Genomic DNA, 14,238 nt, shown 5'->3' on the forward strand with positions numbered 1-14,238 from the left:
AGAAGGCTGTATAATTATCGAAACGTTTAAGCTTAGACAGATTGAGTCTTTTAAAAGGCAGCTTTCAGTTTTCAAGTTACACTCTAATTACTGTGACTCTTAAGGCTTTCCTTAATTTTCCATTCTTTTCCTACTCTAATTGATACATATTCTTTGTATCCAAAATACTGTAACACAACCAAAAAAGTTAACGATTAATATATCTACCCAAAACTCATAACAGATGGTTTAAAGATCATAATATTAAAATCCTAACAATTCATCTACTTTAAGAACTAACAAATAGGACCACTTACCTGGGCTAAATAATTCCAACATTTCCTCTTGTGTTAATGCTTGTGCTCAAGAACTTAATATGTGATGTAGGTCTATAAATATTAACACTGGTGAACACACATGCTAATCAAATCATATGCCAAGAGAAAAGAAGGATCCATAGGCAATTAATGGTGCATTATGAATGTACTACAGAGGGGGCAAATATTTATTGACAATAATGTTGTAAATACTGAACAATGCTGAAGTGATAATTTTTACCTTGTAGGACATTCATCTTTTTTATCAATACATATTGTTTGTCCACGTATATACCATTCACCATCATAGTATAATCTTCCTTCTTCGGATCTAGCACTGTGCAGATGTTTTTCCAGTTTCACAGGTGCTAAAGGGATCAGTTCAAAAACTGTTATATTAATAAGACATTGTCAGAAAAACAAAAGTGCAGAACATTAAGCAGTAACACCAATCCATGCATATAGGTGAAAAAACACTAAAAATATTTCTTAGATAACAACTATAAATCTAATAGAAATAAGAGAGGGGCGCATGGGTGGCTCAGTCGGTTAAGCGACTGCCTTCAGCTCAGGTCATGATCCCAGAGTCCCAGGATCGAGCCCCGCATCGGGCTCCTTGCTCAGTGGGGAGCCTGCTTCTCTCTCTGACGCTCCCCGCTCTTATGCTCTCTCTTTCTCACTCTCTCTCAAACAAATAAATAAAATCTTTAAAAAAAAAGAATTTAATTTCTTATATAATTAAGTTTTTAATATAACGACAAAATAAAGCTGTACAATGTACAATAAATCATCAGTTAACTAGACAAGTGCCAGAAGGGGAAGAAGGTGCATTATCAGTTACTAGTGCCAATTTTAAGTAGGATTTTAAAACATTGTAATTCCAGGAGTAGTGCTCACTGTTGAAATGAAACCACTGACAGGGGCGCTGTTTGGTATGTGGATGACTTAGCCCTGATTCAACCAGTCTCCACAGAGAAGATTCCCGAACTTAGATTAAATGACTTACGTTCTGTTTTCACTCTGTGTGGACCCAGTGTAGCCATTGCCTTAATTAAAAAAAGAAGAAAGACACTGAGTTTATAGACTGAAAGTACATTGTGGGATCTATTTAATGTCTACAACCCTACTGACGACCTCAGTAGCTAACAGTGAAATACAATCTTCAGCTGCTCTAATAAATTTTAATGTCTAAGACCATAAGGAATATAAAGAATAACCATTCCGCCTAAAGGTGTTATCAATACCTGAATTCATCTCTTGCAACTAAGAAGTTTCTGAAAACGGAAAAATTTAATACAAAAAATAAGTCTCCACTTTCAAACAGGCACAGAAAATCCTATAATTCTTGAATGTTTAATGAGAGAATGCAAGACATACAATACGAGTTCAAATATTCACTTTCATTCATTCAACAAATATTTATTGAGTGCCCTCAGAAAGCCAGGACTGGGCTAAGGACTAAGCACAGAAAGATTATATATTATTACTTTTGTATAATAATAATAATTATTATTATTACCCTAAATAAATGCTTTTCTGGACTTTTGCATAAATTATTTATTACATTATTACAGGAAAAAATACAAATTGCTGACATGTCTCTCTTAAAGTATTCTTGCAATCCACAGTTATCTGTATTAGCATTAACTGCCACAGAGAGAATGTTGTAAAGTAAGGCATATTAACAATAATCGTATTTTGATGTATTAGTGAAAAACCACAGAATCTTACAAAGTAAGATTCCATTGCTCTTTAATCATACCTTCCTAATTGTTGTCCAGTCTTCAAGAATATCAAGATCTTGTAGCATATAAACTATATATGGACGTGGAAAAGTCAAGGTCGATTTAGCTGTAAGAATTTCACACTTTGAATTTTATTTCCAAACTTCTGTTTTTCAGAGAATTGGAACACTGATTTGTGGACATAATCCTTTGGCATGCTGAATTCTGACTTCAAATTATTCTCCAAAAAACTCAGTACGAGGATAAATACATTTCAGTACTTCAGATGCTATAACCATATTCTCTTAATTCTAAGATATCACTGATTATAAGATATACCACCAACGTAATCACTGTTTTGAGGTGGGGATGGGAAAAGACAGGGGTAAAGGAGGAGGGTCCCACAGGGAACACCACAGGGAACACCAAGACTGAAAGCACATACTAAGTTAAAGACACTCCAGTTTTGGAGGCTCATGGGTGGCTCAGTCCATTAAGTATTTGACTCTCTTGATTTTGGCTCAGGTCATGATGACAGGGTCGTGAGATTGAGCTCCGCACAGGGCTCCGCGCTGGGCATGGAGCCTGCTTATGATTCTCTCTCTCCCTCTCCCTCTCCCTCTGCTACTTCTCTCTCTCTCTCTCTCTCAAAAAAGCAAACAAAAAATGTAAAATAAAAACCTCAGGAACATTGAAAAGTGTTAAAAAATATACATGTGAATTAATCATGCTATATTCACATCAAAGCCTTTGTGAGCTACAAAGCCATATTTTCAAAGTTGAGATCATGACTAAATTTCTACTCCTTCCCTACCCCTTTTGATCTAAACTATATTCTTCTGCCTCAGTTTTGTAAATCATCTTTTGCCTATTACAGGATCATATAAATAAAGTCAATGTATACTAATAAAAATTACAAAGACAGGCACAATGCAAAAATGTATACCAAGGCAAAAAAAAATTTAGAAAAGGATATCTGAAACAACAACTGGCTTCTTTTTGTCAGGACTGAAAGGATCCTTCCTCTTTTTTCTTGACTGAAGCTCATCATTCCACAGCTCTGGCAAGTAAATAAAAATTAAGTATTAGCTGATTTCTGGAGATCAAAGTAAGGAAAAAGGCTTTGTAATTTCATGGTAGCAAAATTTCATTGGAAGCTATGTATATACACATATGACTATATAATTTCATGAGCAGCTCTATATTCATAAAATTTCCTGTGCCTTTATTAAAGTAAAAATCAACTTGGCATTTACTGACTACTAACTGATGAACGTATGTCAGGTACTTTGTTAAATACACACTGCATGCATTATGTCATCCTCAAAGCTATCCCTGAGGTAGTGTTCCTATTATTTCCATTTTACAGATGAGGAGACTGGTTTAGAAAAGCTAAAGTGACTGTTCACAGTCACCCAAGCAGTAGGGCCTGGGGCAGTGGTGTGACAAGTTCAGCGTGTCTGACCCCACTGTGCCTATTCTACACCGGAGAAATAAAATCTCTGAGGGGAAAAGCAATGTACACGCAAGACCTGGAGAGTAACCCAGTATATCTTCAACCCAGTGTAGAAAGCCTTTCCATAATACTCCTGAAAAGGCAATTTCAACCTTGGACTGATGTAATTATTAATGAGTTTTTCCTTTTTCTGAGACAAAAATCTACCTCCCTGTAATTTCCGGTTTGTGTGATACCAAAAAGAAAAGGTTTTTATTCCTTCTTCCACCTGATCTTTCAAGACTTAAAGAGAAGAACATATACTGTAGTTGTCTTCCAGTACTATTCTTATATTATAAAGATATTCTTGTTGTTCTTATAGTATACCATTCTTACTCCTGTAGCTGCTGTCCTACTTCTCTTTTGTCCCTTTTCACGCATTCCCTTTGCTATGTCTTTCTGAAATGTGAATGCAAATCAAAGCAACAATCACAAGCCTGTCAAATTCTTTAGAAGTCTCCCCCTTTCTCATTAGGACACTTCATTTACATAACATTTGTGTCAGGAGACTCGGATATGATGAGACACTACAGCAAAGCCCAGGTTCAGTGTCACCTAAAGTAACCGTCCCCAGCACGCCATCCCCATTACCTGAGGTAATATCAATGCTGTGCCTGTCCTCCTCAAGTCTTCTTATCTTCTCCTCCAGCTCACTCTGGACTGTATCATACAACAAAAGCTTTTCACTCTGCGGAAAAAAAAAAAAATTATGCATAAGTGGAAATAAAAAATCGGTCTTAACTATGAGTACTAAATCACTTGCTCTTAAAGTACTTTAACACATGATGCTTTTGTCTGCTAACTTAAAATTTTTTAAGATAAAATGCCAAAAACATGAAAGAAATAAAACTAGAAAATACAGAATCTAAGTACAGATTTAAATACATGCAATTAAATTGTTTAATGACATCTAAATTTATATGTGATATGAGGGTAAATGTTTACATACAATTCACAGTAAGCGCCAATGGCCCCTTTTATATATAAGCAGGTCCTACCTGTCACTATAATAGAGAACCTGTACTATAAAGTAGATCATTATAAAATGGTTCATGTTTTCTCATCGCAACAATAATTGAGCCTTTATTCCTAATACCTCAATATCATACAAAATAGACTACTATATCGCAGAGAGGGATTCAAGTATGAATTCTGTAATTCTTTTAAATCTAATGAGAGTCAAAATCATAAAACTACAGACTATATCCAGATCTCTCAACAAAACTATAGAAAGACTGAGGGACTTGCTAAAAGAGACTATTTACTACTAGCAAATCAGACTAGAACCCAGGTCTACTAGTTCTAGCCCCTTGTTCTTTTAATTAGAAAACATTATATCCCTTATTTTCAAAGGGATAAAATATACATAAGTATAATACCTAGATTTGTTATATAAAAAGCTTATGACAGATTCCCAACCCGCCCACCACACCCTTACTCTAGTGAGGAGAGGCTACTAATACATAGTTAGATGTGCCTGTCGCCTCATAGAGACTACTGGAATACAGTTCGATAGGATTTCTAGTGGAAGGCACAGGCCACACCCATTTGGCAGCACTCCCAGTGTAAATCATGAAATCCTCTCTTCCAGGTGTGAAATTTAGAGTCTACACATGCTTGAAGGTTCTCCTGAGTGGTAGAGAGAAGATGGCTTTTGTCAATTTGAGGCAAGCCAGGAGCTTGAGAAAGTAAAGCTGAAGACTAAAACTCGATCTCATATGAAAAATCATCTCCTTGCTTGCTACCCTCTATGTTTATTTCTTTTTACTTGTTCCCCTACCTTTGGTAAAGCCTTATGAAATATTCCAGTCTTATCTACATTGTGCTACAAGCACTGGGAAACATTATATACCAGAGGAAAAGGGAGAGCAGACCCCAGCCATGGTCAAGATAGTGTGACAGCTATAAACAGATCAGATTCTCCAACCAAAGATGACTCCTAATGCAGAGTGGAAGTGATAAAGCTTTTGTTTTTAAGATTATGAAGATTTAACTGCTGCAGTCTCTTTCATTTCTATTGATAAAATTGCCCTAGGTCAAGCAAAAATTCTAAAATAAGTCCACTAATCATTCTTTATAATTAAAACAAAACAAAACACAATGATCCTGAAATATTTAAAGCTTTGAAGACACCTCTGAAGATATTAAAAGTATAAAGGGTACAGATAGAAGTGACCTTGAATCTATTCACAGTCTCATTTCTTTGTCCTTCTCTCTCTTACCCTCAGCCCCGTAAGATCCTCAAAAACCTTTCCTGAGTAGGAAAGACAGTCATTAACAGGAGCTAGAGGACACCTGGAAAAGAAATGGGCATCCAAACTCCCTTGCTTAGGTGCTGTAGAGGCTTCTTTGTTCAATAGGTAATTCAGCTTTTTTAAAGTACTTACTATAATTATATATTTGGCTTCAAAATCCCATACCCCTCCAATCTCCACACCGACACTTACTCCTTTGAATGTGGATAGGAGTTAGTGACTCACTTCTAATGGACAGAATGTGGCAGAAATCTAGGTCATAAAAAACATCGTCGCTTCCATCCTGCTCTCTTGGATCACTCACTCTGAGAGATGCAGTCACTGGGTCCTGGGGACCCTCAGGCAGCATCTGGAGAGGCCCATAGAACTAAGGCTTCCAACCAACAACCAGCAAAAACTTGCCAGCCTTGTGAGTGAGTCACCTTGGAAGCAGATCCTCCAGCCCCCAGTCAAGCCTTCAGATAACCGCTTCGGCTGGCTGACCTCACTGCAACTTTATGGGACTCCCTGAGCCAGAACCAACCAGCTAAGTTGCTCCCAAATTCCTCACTACAGAGACTGCAAAATAATAAACTTTATTGTTGTTTTAAGTCACTAAGTTTTGGAGTAATTTATTACAAAGCAACAGATGACCAATACAAGAGCTCTCAACAAGCTTATTTCTATACACCTTTTCCCAAGAAGCTACTCTACCCAACTGAAAATGAGAACAAGATCTAGTGGAAAAGACGTAAAGGGAACTTCTTAGAGTGATGGTAAAAAGACACCCAGGAAGAGAGCGATGCAGCTGGCCTAGAAAGCATGTGAAGGAGGGCACAGGCTGGAGCAGGACAGGGGATTCTAGGGAAACAGGCGATGCTCCCTGGGGATTATCTGATGCATCTGATCACATGGAAAACAGCATTAGGGAGCTTTCATAAATCTGCTGGAGTCCCTGAGAAGAAATGACAAAACTAAGAATAAATAAAGTAATTATTAATTCCGAGGCTACAAACAGATTTGTATAAAAAGGGAAGTTTGAGTGTAGTTTAACTCTTGGCTCAGTAAACAATATTTATAGCTACAACGAAAACAAAAATTGAGACAAAGTATTAGAAGAATGGGATGAGGGAAACTATTACGGAATCTTCAGCTTTCATAACAGGAAACCAATAGATAATATCTAAAACTGATATTATTTAGAAATATGAGGGCAAATTCCAGAAGCAGTACCTACAAGAGTTAGATCGTTGCTGCTGGAATGTAGAATTTAGAGATGGGAGAGGGGACTGCTATGTTTCATTATAAGCCAGTGCCTTCGGAAATATGTACGCACATTACCTGCTAAAAGCAAATGTTTAAGAGTATTTAGAACTGTAGGGAAATCCTCACGAAATGGTAATCGTAAAACAGGATACAAAATAGTACGTATAGTTATACCAGCTATGTGAAAAACAATTATACAAACATGCACATACTTATTAACAAATGTCCACTGCTTGGTAGATTATAGTTCATTGTATTTACTTCTTTAGACTTACTTCTCAAGTTTTCTCAATACTTATTGTTATAATCAGAAAAAAATATAAATGGATAGATAACCAAGATCAGAGCCCTGAAGAGCCTCAATTTTCTCAAGAACTGGAATCCTAACCCTGAGCCCTCAGGGCCTGAGACCTTGCTACCACCTGCTGTCGATCTTAACACTCATCTCCAGCTCTGTGGGGAGGCTTAAATGAGATAACCTAAATAAAGCATCACCACCTGTCCCAGTGTCTGGCACACTGTGTATTCTATAAATGTGATTTCCTTCCTTAATTTGACACAAACCATCTGCTGCCTCAATTGCCTCTGTGGTTTGCTGGCATACTCTCTGTACGCATACCCATGTGAACATGTCTTCTAGTCTCTGGTCCTGGCCCCTCTTTCTATCTGCTGCTAATCAAACTTACTTTGACAACTGGCAGTGTGTCTCCCTTCTTCCCACTTCCCCTGCCTCTCAGTTATTTCTATATGAGCTAAATGTAGAACTAAGTAATAAGCAGATAAAAAGCCCTGAATAGCAAAGTTTCAGATTTAATGGTAAATTTCATGAATGACCAGAAAGATCAAAGGATTTCAATCTTGGTTCTGCTGTTCCTTAAACGTGTGACCCTAAGCAAATTACTTAAGCTCTCTGAGCTACTCAGTTAACCCATTCATAAAATCAAGATAATTCCTATTTCATAAGGCTGTGGTAGGATTAAAATGAGAATGAATATAAAATAGATAACACTCTAAATGTAAGTTTCCTTCCAGCCTTTATTTCATGTCTAAAATGCCCCGAACTACTGATGAGTATTAATTATATAAATAAACAGACCATTTATAATACTAATTCTATATTAAGTATTAAAAAAACAAGCCATAACTGAATTAGAAGAAATTGAGGTAAATATTTAGCATCTCTATGGAGGAGGGAAGACTTTCAAAGCTGAAAAATGATGGAAGAGGGGTGCCTGGGTGGCGCAGCTGGTTAAGTGGCCAACTCTTACTTAGGCTTAGGTCATGATCTCAGGTTGGTGAGATCGAGCCCCACATTGGAGTCCACACTCAGCAGGGAGTCTGCTTGAGATTCTCTCTCTCTCTCTCCCTCTGCCCCTCCCCCCACACTCTCACATGCACTGCTCTCTCTCTAAAATAAATCTTTTTTTTTAAAGATTTTATTTATTCATTTGAAAAAGAGAGAGCATGAGCTGGGAGAGGAGTAGAGGGAGAGGGAGAAGCAGACTCCCCACTGCGCAGGGAGCCGGATGCGGAACTCGATCCCAGGACCCTGGGATTATGACCCGAGCCGAAGGCAGACCCTTACCCAACTGAGCCAACCAGGCGCCCTAAAATAAATAAATCTTTAAAAAATGATGGAAGAGGGGCGCCTGGGTGGCTCAGTTGTTAAGCGTCTGCCTTCGGCTCAGTCATGATTCCAGGGTCCTGGGATCGAGCCCTGCATCCGGCTCCCTGCTCCACAGGAAGCCTGCTTCTCCCTCTCCCACTCCCCCTGTTTGTGTTCTTGCTCTCGCTCTCTCTCTCTGTCAAATAAATGAATAAAATCTTTAAAACAAAATGATGCAAGAGAAAGAATATCAATATATTTGTCTAAGTAAAATATATTACCTGACGATACACTGCTGAATTTTATGTCTGACAATACAGTAGACTAGATATCCTCAAAACAAAACCCAGAAAAATCTCAAAACAAAACCTCCCAACACACCTACACAGATATTCTAAATAAAATACCACAAACATCTTTTTAAAGGTATAGTTAAGCTCTTAAAAAAGTAAGAGATATCTCCAAGAACCAAAAATCAACAAGGAGCAGGAAACCAGCATGCTAACCTGGTGTTGAAGCTATGGTTTCCTTGAGGGTATTTGCTGGTGTTGGTAACCTAGAGGAATGGTTTTTAGTGGCTGTTTGGGAAGAAGAGAAAGATCTTGGGCCTAAGCAAAGTGAGGAACAAGAACTGGGATCCCTGCATAGCCCTGAAGGGTTGTATCTTCAAAGAAAAGGCAGACTAGAAAAGATTCACCTGAGGGAAATTCAGGTGAATCTTAGGCAATAAATGGAAAAAAGTTCTTCCCAAAAAAGGTCATCTTAGGCCTGACCTCTACATATTTGAGAATCAAATGTAGATTACCTGCATCTTCTAGGAAATTCCAAGCCAAAAAATTAAAGCAGTCATGTGCTTTTGGCATACCAGGATGCCTAGCTGAAACAATCCAGCAGAAATAAGAGCAGATACTATCTGAAGAACTACATCCTCTGCCCAAGGTGCACAGAATTCCAACCAAGAAAGCCTGCTGCAGTCCAGAATTATGAAATAAGGAAATAAGCTGTGAGGTTTGGCAGAAATTTGAAGAAGAAAAAAAAAACAGCAGAATTAGACTCTGAAGAACTTCAGATAATATACTGAGTAAAAAATATGAATCAAGGGGCGCCTGGGTGGCTCAGTTGGTTAAGCATCTGCCTTCAGCTTGGGTCATGATCTCAGGGTCCAGCATCAAGCCCTGCATCAGGCTCCCTGTTCAGCAGAGAGTCTGCTTCTCCCTCTCACTCTCCCTCTGTGCGCTCTCTCTCGCTTGCTCTCTCTAATAAATAAAAACCTTTAAAAAAATATATGAATTATTAAGAAATATGGAAAACAAAATGAGGACTTACATGTGACTAACTCAAGTTCTAGAAGGAAGCAGAGAAAATGAAAGAAAGGCAATACCAGAAAAGATAATATCTAAGAAATTTCCAGAACTAATGGAAAACAAATTCTCAGATTCAGAAAACACAACAAATCCAAATAAGGAGAGAAAAATAATCTCTATGGAGACACACAATAAAGAAACCAAAGAACAACAAAGAAAAGAATGTAAAAATAGCTAGTAAAAGGAAGGAAAAAACCTATCCACAAATGATTACAGACTTCTAAACAGAGTGTGGAAAGTAAAATCCTAAAAATGTTAAGAGGAAATAATTATCATCCTACAATGTTTTATCCCCCTAAACTGTCGTTCCAGGATTATACAAATAATTATACAAATAAGCTATTTTAGACAAGTAAAAACTGAGTTTACCACCAGTGGACTCTCAGTGAAGAAATGCTTAGGATGTTCTTCAAGAGGCAGAAAAGGAACTTGCAAGGAAGGGTTACAACTCAAAAACAATGAGCAAAAAATTAGTAAAATATGCAAAAACCTAAAAAGAACTAAATCAATGAGATCAAAATAATGCTTCATTTGAAGGGTAAAAAGGCAAAATGGAACTAAAGGACTGAAAACTATAACTTGTACTTTGGGAGGGAGTAAAGAGAGAGTTCAAGCATCCTTTATTTTATTTTTTTTTATAAAGACTTTATTTATTTATTTAATTGACAGAGAGAGAGAGACAGCAAGAGAGGGAACACAAGCAGGGGGAGGGTCAGAGGGAGAAGCAGGCTTCCCGCCGAGCAGGGAGCCCGATGTGGGGCTCGATCCCAGGACCCTGGGATCATGACCTGAGCCAAAGGCAGACGTTTAACGACTGAGCCACCCAGGCGCCCCAAGGATCCTTTATAATTCAGGAGGAGGACAGAGTTATTAATATTTGATTCTAATGTAGATATGCATACTGAAAATTTAAGCTAATCATTAAAATAGAGAGAGTACCAATGTATGATGCAATTTTTTTTTTAAAAAGATTTTATTTATTTGAGCGAGTAAGCAAGAGAGAGAGCACGAGCAGGGGGAGGAGCAGAGGGAAAAGCAGAGTCCCCGCTGAGCAGGGAGCCTGATACAGGGTTCAATCTTGGGACTCTAGGATCATGACCTGGGCCAAAGGCAGATGCTTAACTGACTGAGCCACCCAGGTGCCCCGTATGATGAAATTTTTAAAACTCAATAAACCACACACACCCAGGAAAAGTCAGGAAAGAATAAAAAAGGATAAAGCAGAAAAAATAGAAAACACAAAATAGGTTGGTATTACATAGCAAAATAATCACTACAAATATAATTGGACTAAATTTACCAATTAAAAAACAGGGATTCTTAAAAGTTTTTAAATCAACACATCCTATTTATTTACAAATAATATGCCTAAAATATAGACCATAAAAAAGTTAGAGAAAAAGGATAAAAAACCTTTCATCAGGCAAGGGGTGCCTGGGTGGCTCAGTCAATTGAGCATCTGACTCTTGGTTTCAGCTCAGGTCATGATCTCAGGGTTGTGAGATCAAGCCCCACATCAAGCTCCATGCTCAGAGGGGAGTCTGCTTGAGATTCTCTCTCTCTCTCCCCCTCTCCCCTTCCATCCCCCATTAAAATAAATAAATCTTAAAAAAAAATTGGGGGGCACCTAGGTGGCTCAGTCAGTTAAGCGTCTGCTTTTGGCTCAGGTCATGATCTCCGGGTCCTGGGATTGAGTCCCACATTGGGCTCCTTGCTCAGTGAGGAGTCTGCTTCTCCCTCTGCCACTCCCTCTCTCTCAAAAATAAAGAAATAAAATCTTAAAAAATAATAATAAACTATAATTTAAAAAACCTTTTATCAGGCAAATGCCAGGCCAAATAAAACAATAGCTATTTTAATTATCAACAAAATAGACTTTATGGCAAAAATCATTGTTACAGAGGAAAGTGCATTTAAAAAGGATAAAATGTTATATTCATTAGAAGATATAGAAATTATAAAATGAATTTGATAATATAGCCTCTATATACTTTGTACACATATATGTAAAACAAAAACTGATAGAAATATAAAAAGATATGAGAAATTATATAAAGCAAAAACTGGTAGACATATGAAAAGATGAGAAATTAATAATCTCATTTATAATAGCATCAAAAAGAACAAAATACTTAGGAATACACTTAAGTAAGGAAATGAAAGACTTGCATATTGAAAACTATGAAACACAATAAAAGAAATTAAGCACAAATAAATGAACACATTCCATATTCTTAGATTGGAAGACTTAATATTGTTAAAAAGTCCATACTACCCAAAGTGATTCACAAATTCAATGCAATCTCTTATCAAAATCCCAATGGATTTTTTTTTTTACATTAACAGGAAAAAAAGCCTAAAATTAATATGGAACCACAACAAAACCCAAATAGCTAAAAAAAAATCTTGAGAAAGAACAAAACAAGGCCTCACATTTCCTAATTTCAAAATATATTACAAAGCTATAATAAGTAAAATAGTATGGTACTGGCATAAAGACAGGCATATAGACCAATGGAAATACAGCCCCAGAAATAGCCCAGAAATAAACCCATGCATACATGGTCACCTAATCTTCAACAAGGGTGCAAAGAATACATAATGGGGAAAGGCTAGTCTCTTCAACAAATGGCTGTTGGGAAAACTGGATAGCCACAGGCAAAAGAATGAAATTTGACCCTTACCTTACGCCATACACAAAAATCAAAATGGACTAAAGTTTTTTTTTCAAAGATTTATTTTTGAGAGAGAGAGAGCATGCACACACAAGTGGGGGCGGGGGGGGGAGAGAGAGAATTTCAAGCAGACTCCCTGCTGAGTGTGGAGCTGACATGGGTCTTGTTCTCACAACCCTGAGATCATGACCTGAGCTGAAATCAAGAGTCGGACACTCATCCGACTGAGCCACCAGGTGCCCCAAAACAGATTAAAGATTTAAATGAAACTATAAAACTCCTAGAAGAAAATATAAAGGATAAGCTTCATGAAATTGCTCTAGGAAATGATTTCTTGTATATGACACCAAAAGCACAGGCAACAAAAGCAGAAAGAGGTAAGTGGGACTATATCAAACTAAAAAGCTTCTGCACAGCAAAGGAACAATGAGGGTGGAAAGGTAATCTACAGAATGGGAGAAAATATCTGAAAATCGTGTATCTGGTAAAGGGCTAATATAAAAAATATACAAGGAATTCAATTTAAAAATTAGCAAAGGACTTGAATAGACCTTTTTCCAAAGAAGACATACGAATGGCCAAGTACATGAGAAGATGCTCAACATCACTATTCATCAGAAAAATGGAAATTAAAATCACAGCATGGGGGTGCACCAGGGTGTCTCAGTGGGTTGAGCATCTGACTCTTGGTTTCGGCTCAGGTTATGATCTCAGGGTAATGAGATCGTGCCTGGCACTGGGCTCTGCACTCAGTAGGGAGTCTGCTTAAGATTCTCTCTCTCTCTCCTGCTTCTTCTACTCAAGCGTGCACATGCTCCTTCTCTCTCAAATAAATAAATCTTTTTAAAAAAAGTCACAGGGGGCGCCTGGGTGGCTCAGTCGTTAAGCGTCTGCCTTCAGCTCAGGTCATGATCTCAGGGTCCTGGGATCGAGCCCCGCATCGGGCTCCCTGCTGGGTGGGAAGCCTGCTTCTCCCTTTCCCCCTGCTTGTGTTCCTGCTCTTGCTAACTCTCTCTCTGTTAAAAAAAAAAAAAAAGTCACAATATGGTATCACTTCACATCTATTAGTATGGCTATTATCAAAAAAACAAAAGATAACAAGTGTTGGTGAGGATATGGAGAAATTGAAACCCTTGTGCACAGGTGACAGGAATGTAAAATGGTGTGGTTACCATGAAAAATAGTATGGAGTTTCCTTAAAAAAATTAAAAATAGAACTATATGATCCAGCGATCTGACTTCTGAGTATATTCCCAAAAAAAGTGAAATCAGGATCTCAAAGAGATTTGCACTCCTGTGTTCACTGCAGCACTACTCACAATAGCCAAGATGTGAAAAACAACCTAAACGCACAATGAAGGATGAATGGATAAAGAAAATATGATATACACATACAATGAAATATTATTCAATCTTTAAAAAATTAGGAAGTCCTGTCATACGATACAACATGGATGAACCCTAAAGACATTATGCTAAATAAGCCAGTCACATAGGGACAGATATTGCATGATACCACTTATATAAGGTATATAAACTAGTCAAACACATAGAAACGGAGAGTAGCCAAAAGCTAGG

General features: G+C 37.6%; 1 protein-coding gene across 1 annotated transcript in view; it reads right to left on the reverse strand.

Moving 5' to 3' along the window:
- Window positions 1-14,238, reverse strand: part of BRMS1L (BRMS1 like transcriptional repressor) — a 30,259-nt gene that overhangs the window by 2,669 nt on the left and 13,352 nt on the right. Inside the window, exons 5-9 of the mRNA XM_088024637.1 lie at window positions 4,107-4,203; window positions 2,997-3,080; window positions 2,059-2,123; window positions 1,303-1,342; window positions 538-664 (exon numbers count right to left, since the gene is read on the reverse strand). Coding sequence (XP_087880763.1) covers window positions 538-664; window positions 1,303-1,342; window positions 2,059-2,123; window positions 2,997-3,080; window positions 4,107-4,203 — 413 coding nt within the window. The remainder of the gene's footprint in view (window positions 1-537; window positions 665-1,302; window positions 1,343-2,058; window positions 2,124-2,996; window positions 3,081-4,106; window positions 4,204-14,238) is intronic.

Source organism: Eumetopias jubatus, unplaced genomic scaffold (genome assembly GCF_037043125.1).
Source record: "Eumetopias jubatus isolate StellerSeaLion01/CBP00866 unplaced genomic scaffold, mEumJub1_p1.0 scaffold_7, whole genome shotgun sequence".
In the NCBI taxonomy this organism is placed as follows: domain Eukaryota; kingdom Metazoa; phylum Chordata; class Mammalia; order Carnivora; family Otariidae; genus Eumetopias; species Eumetopias jubatus.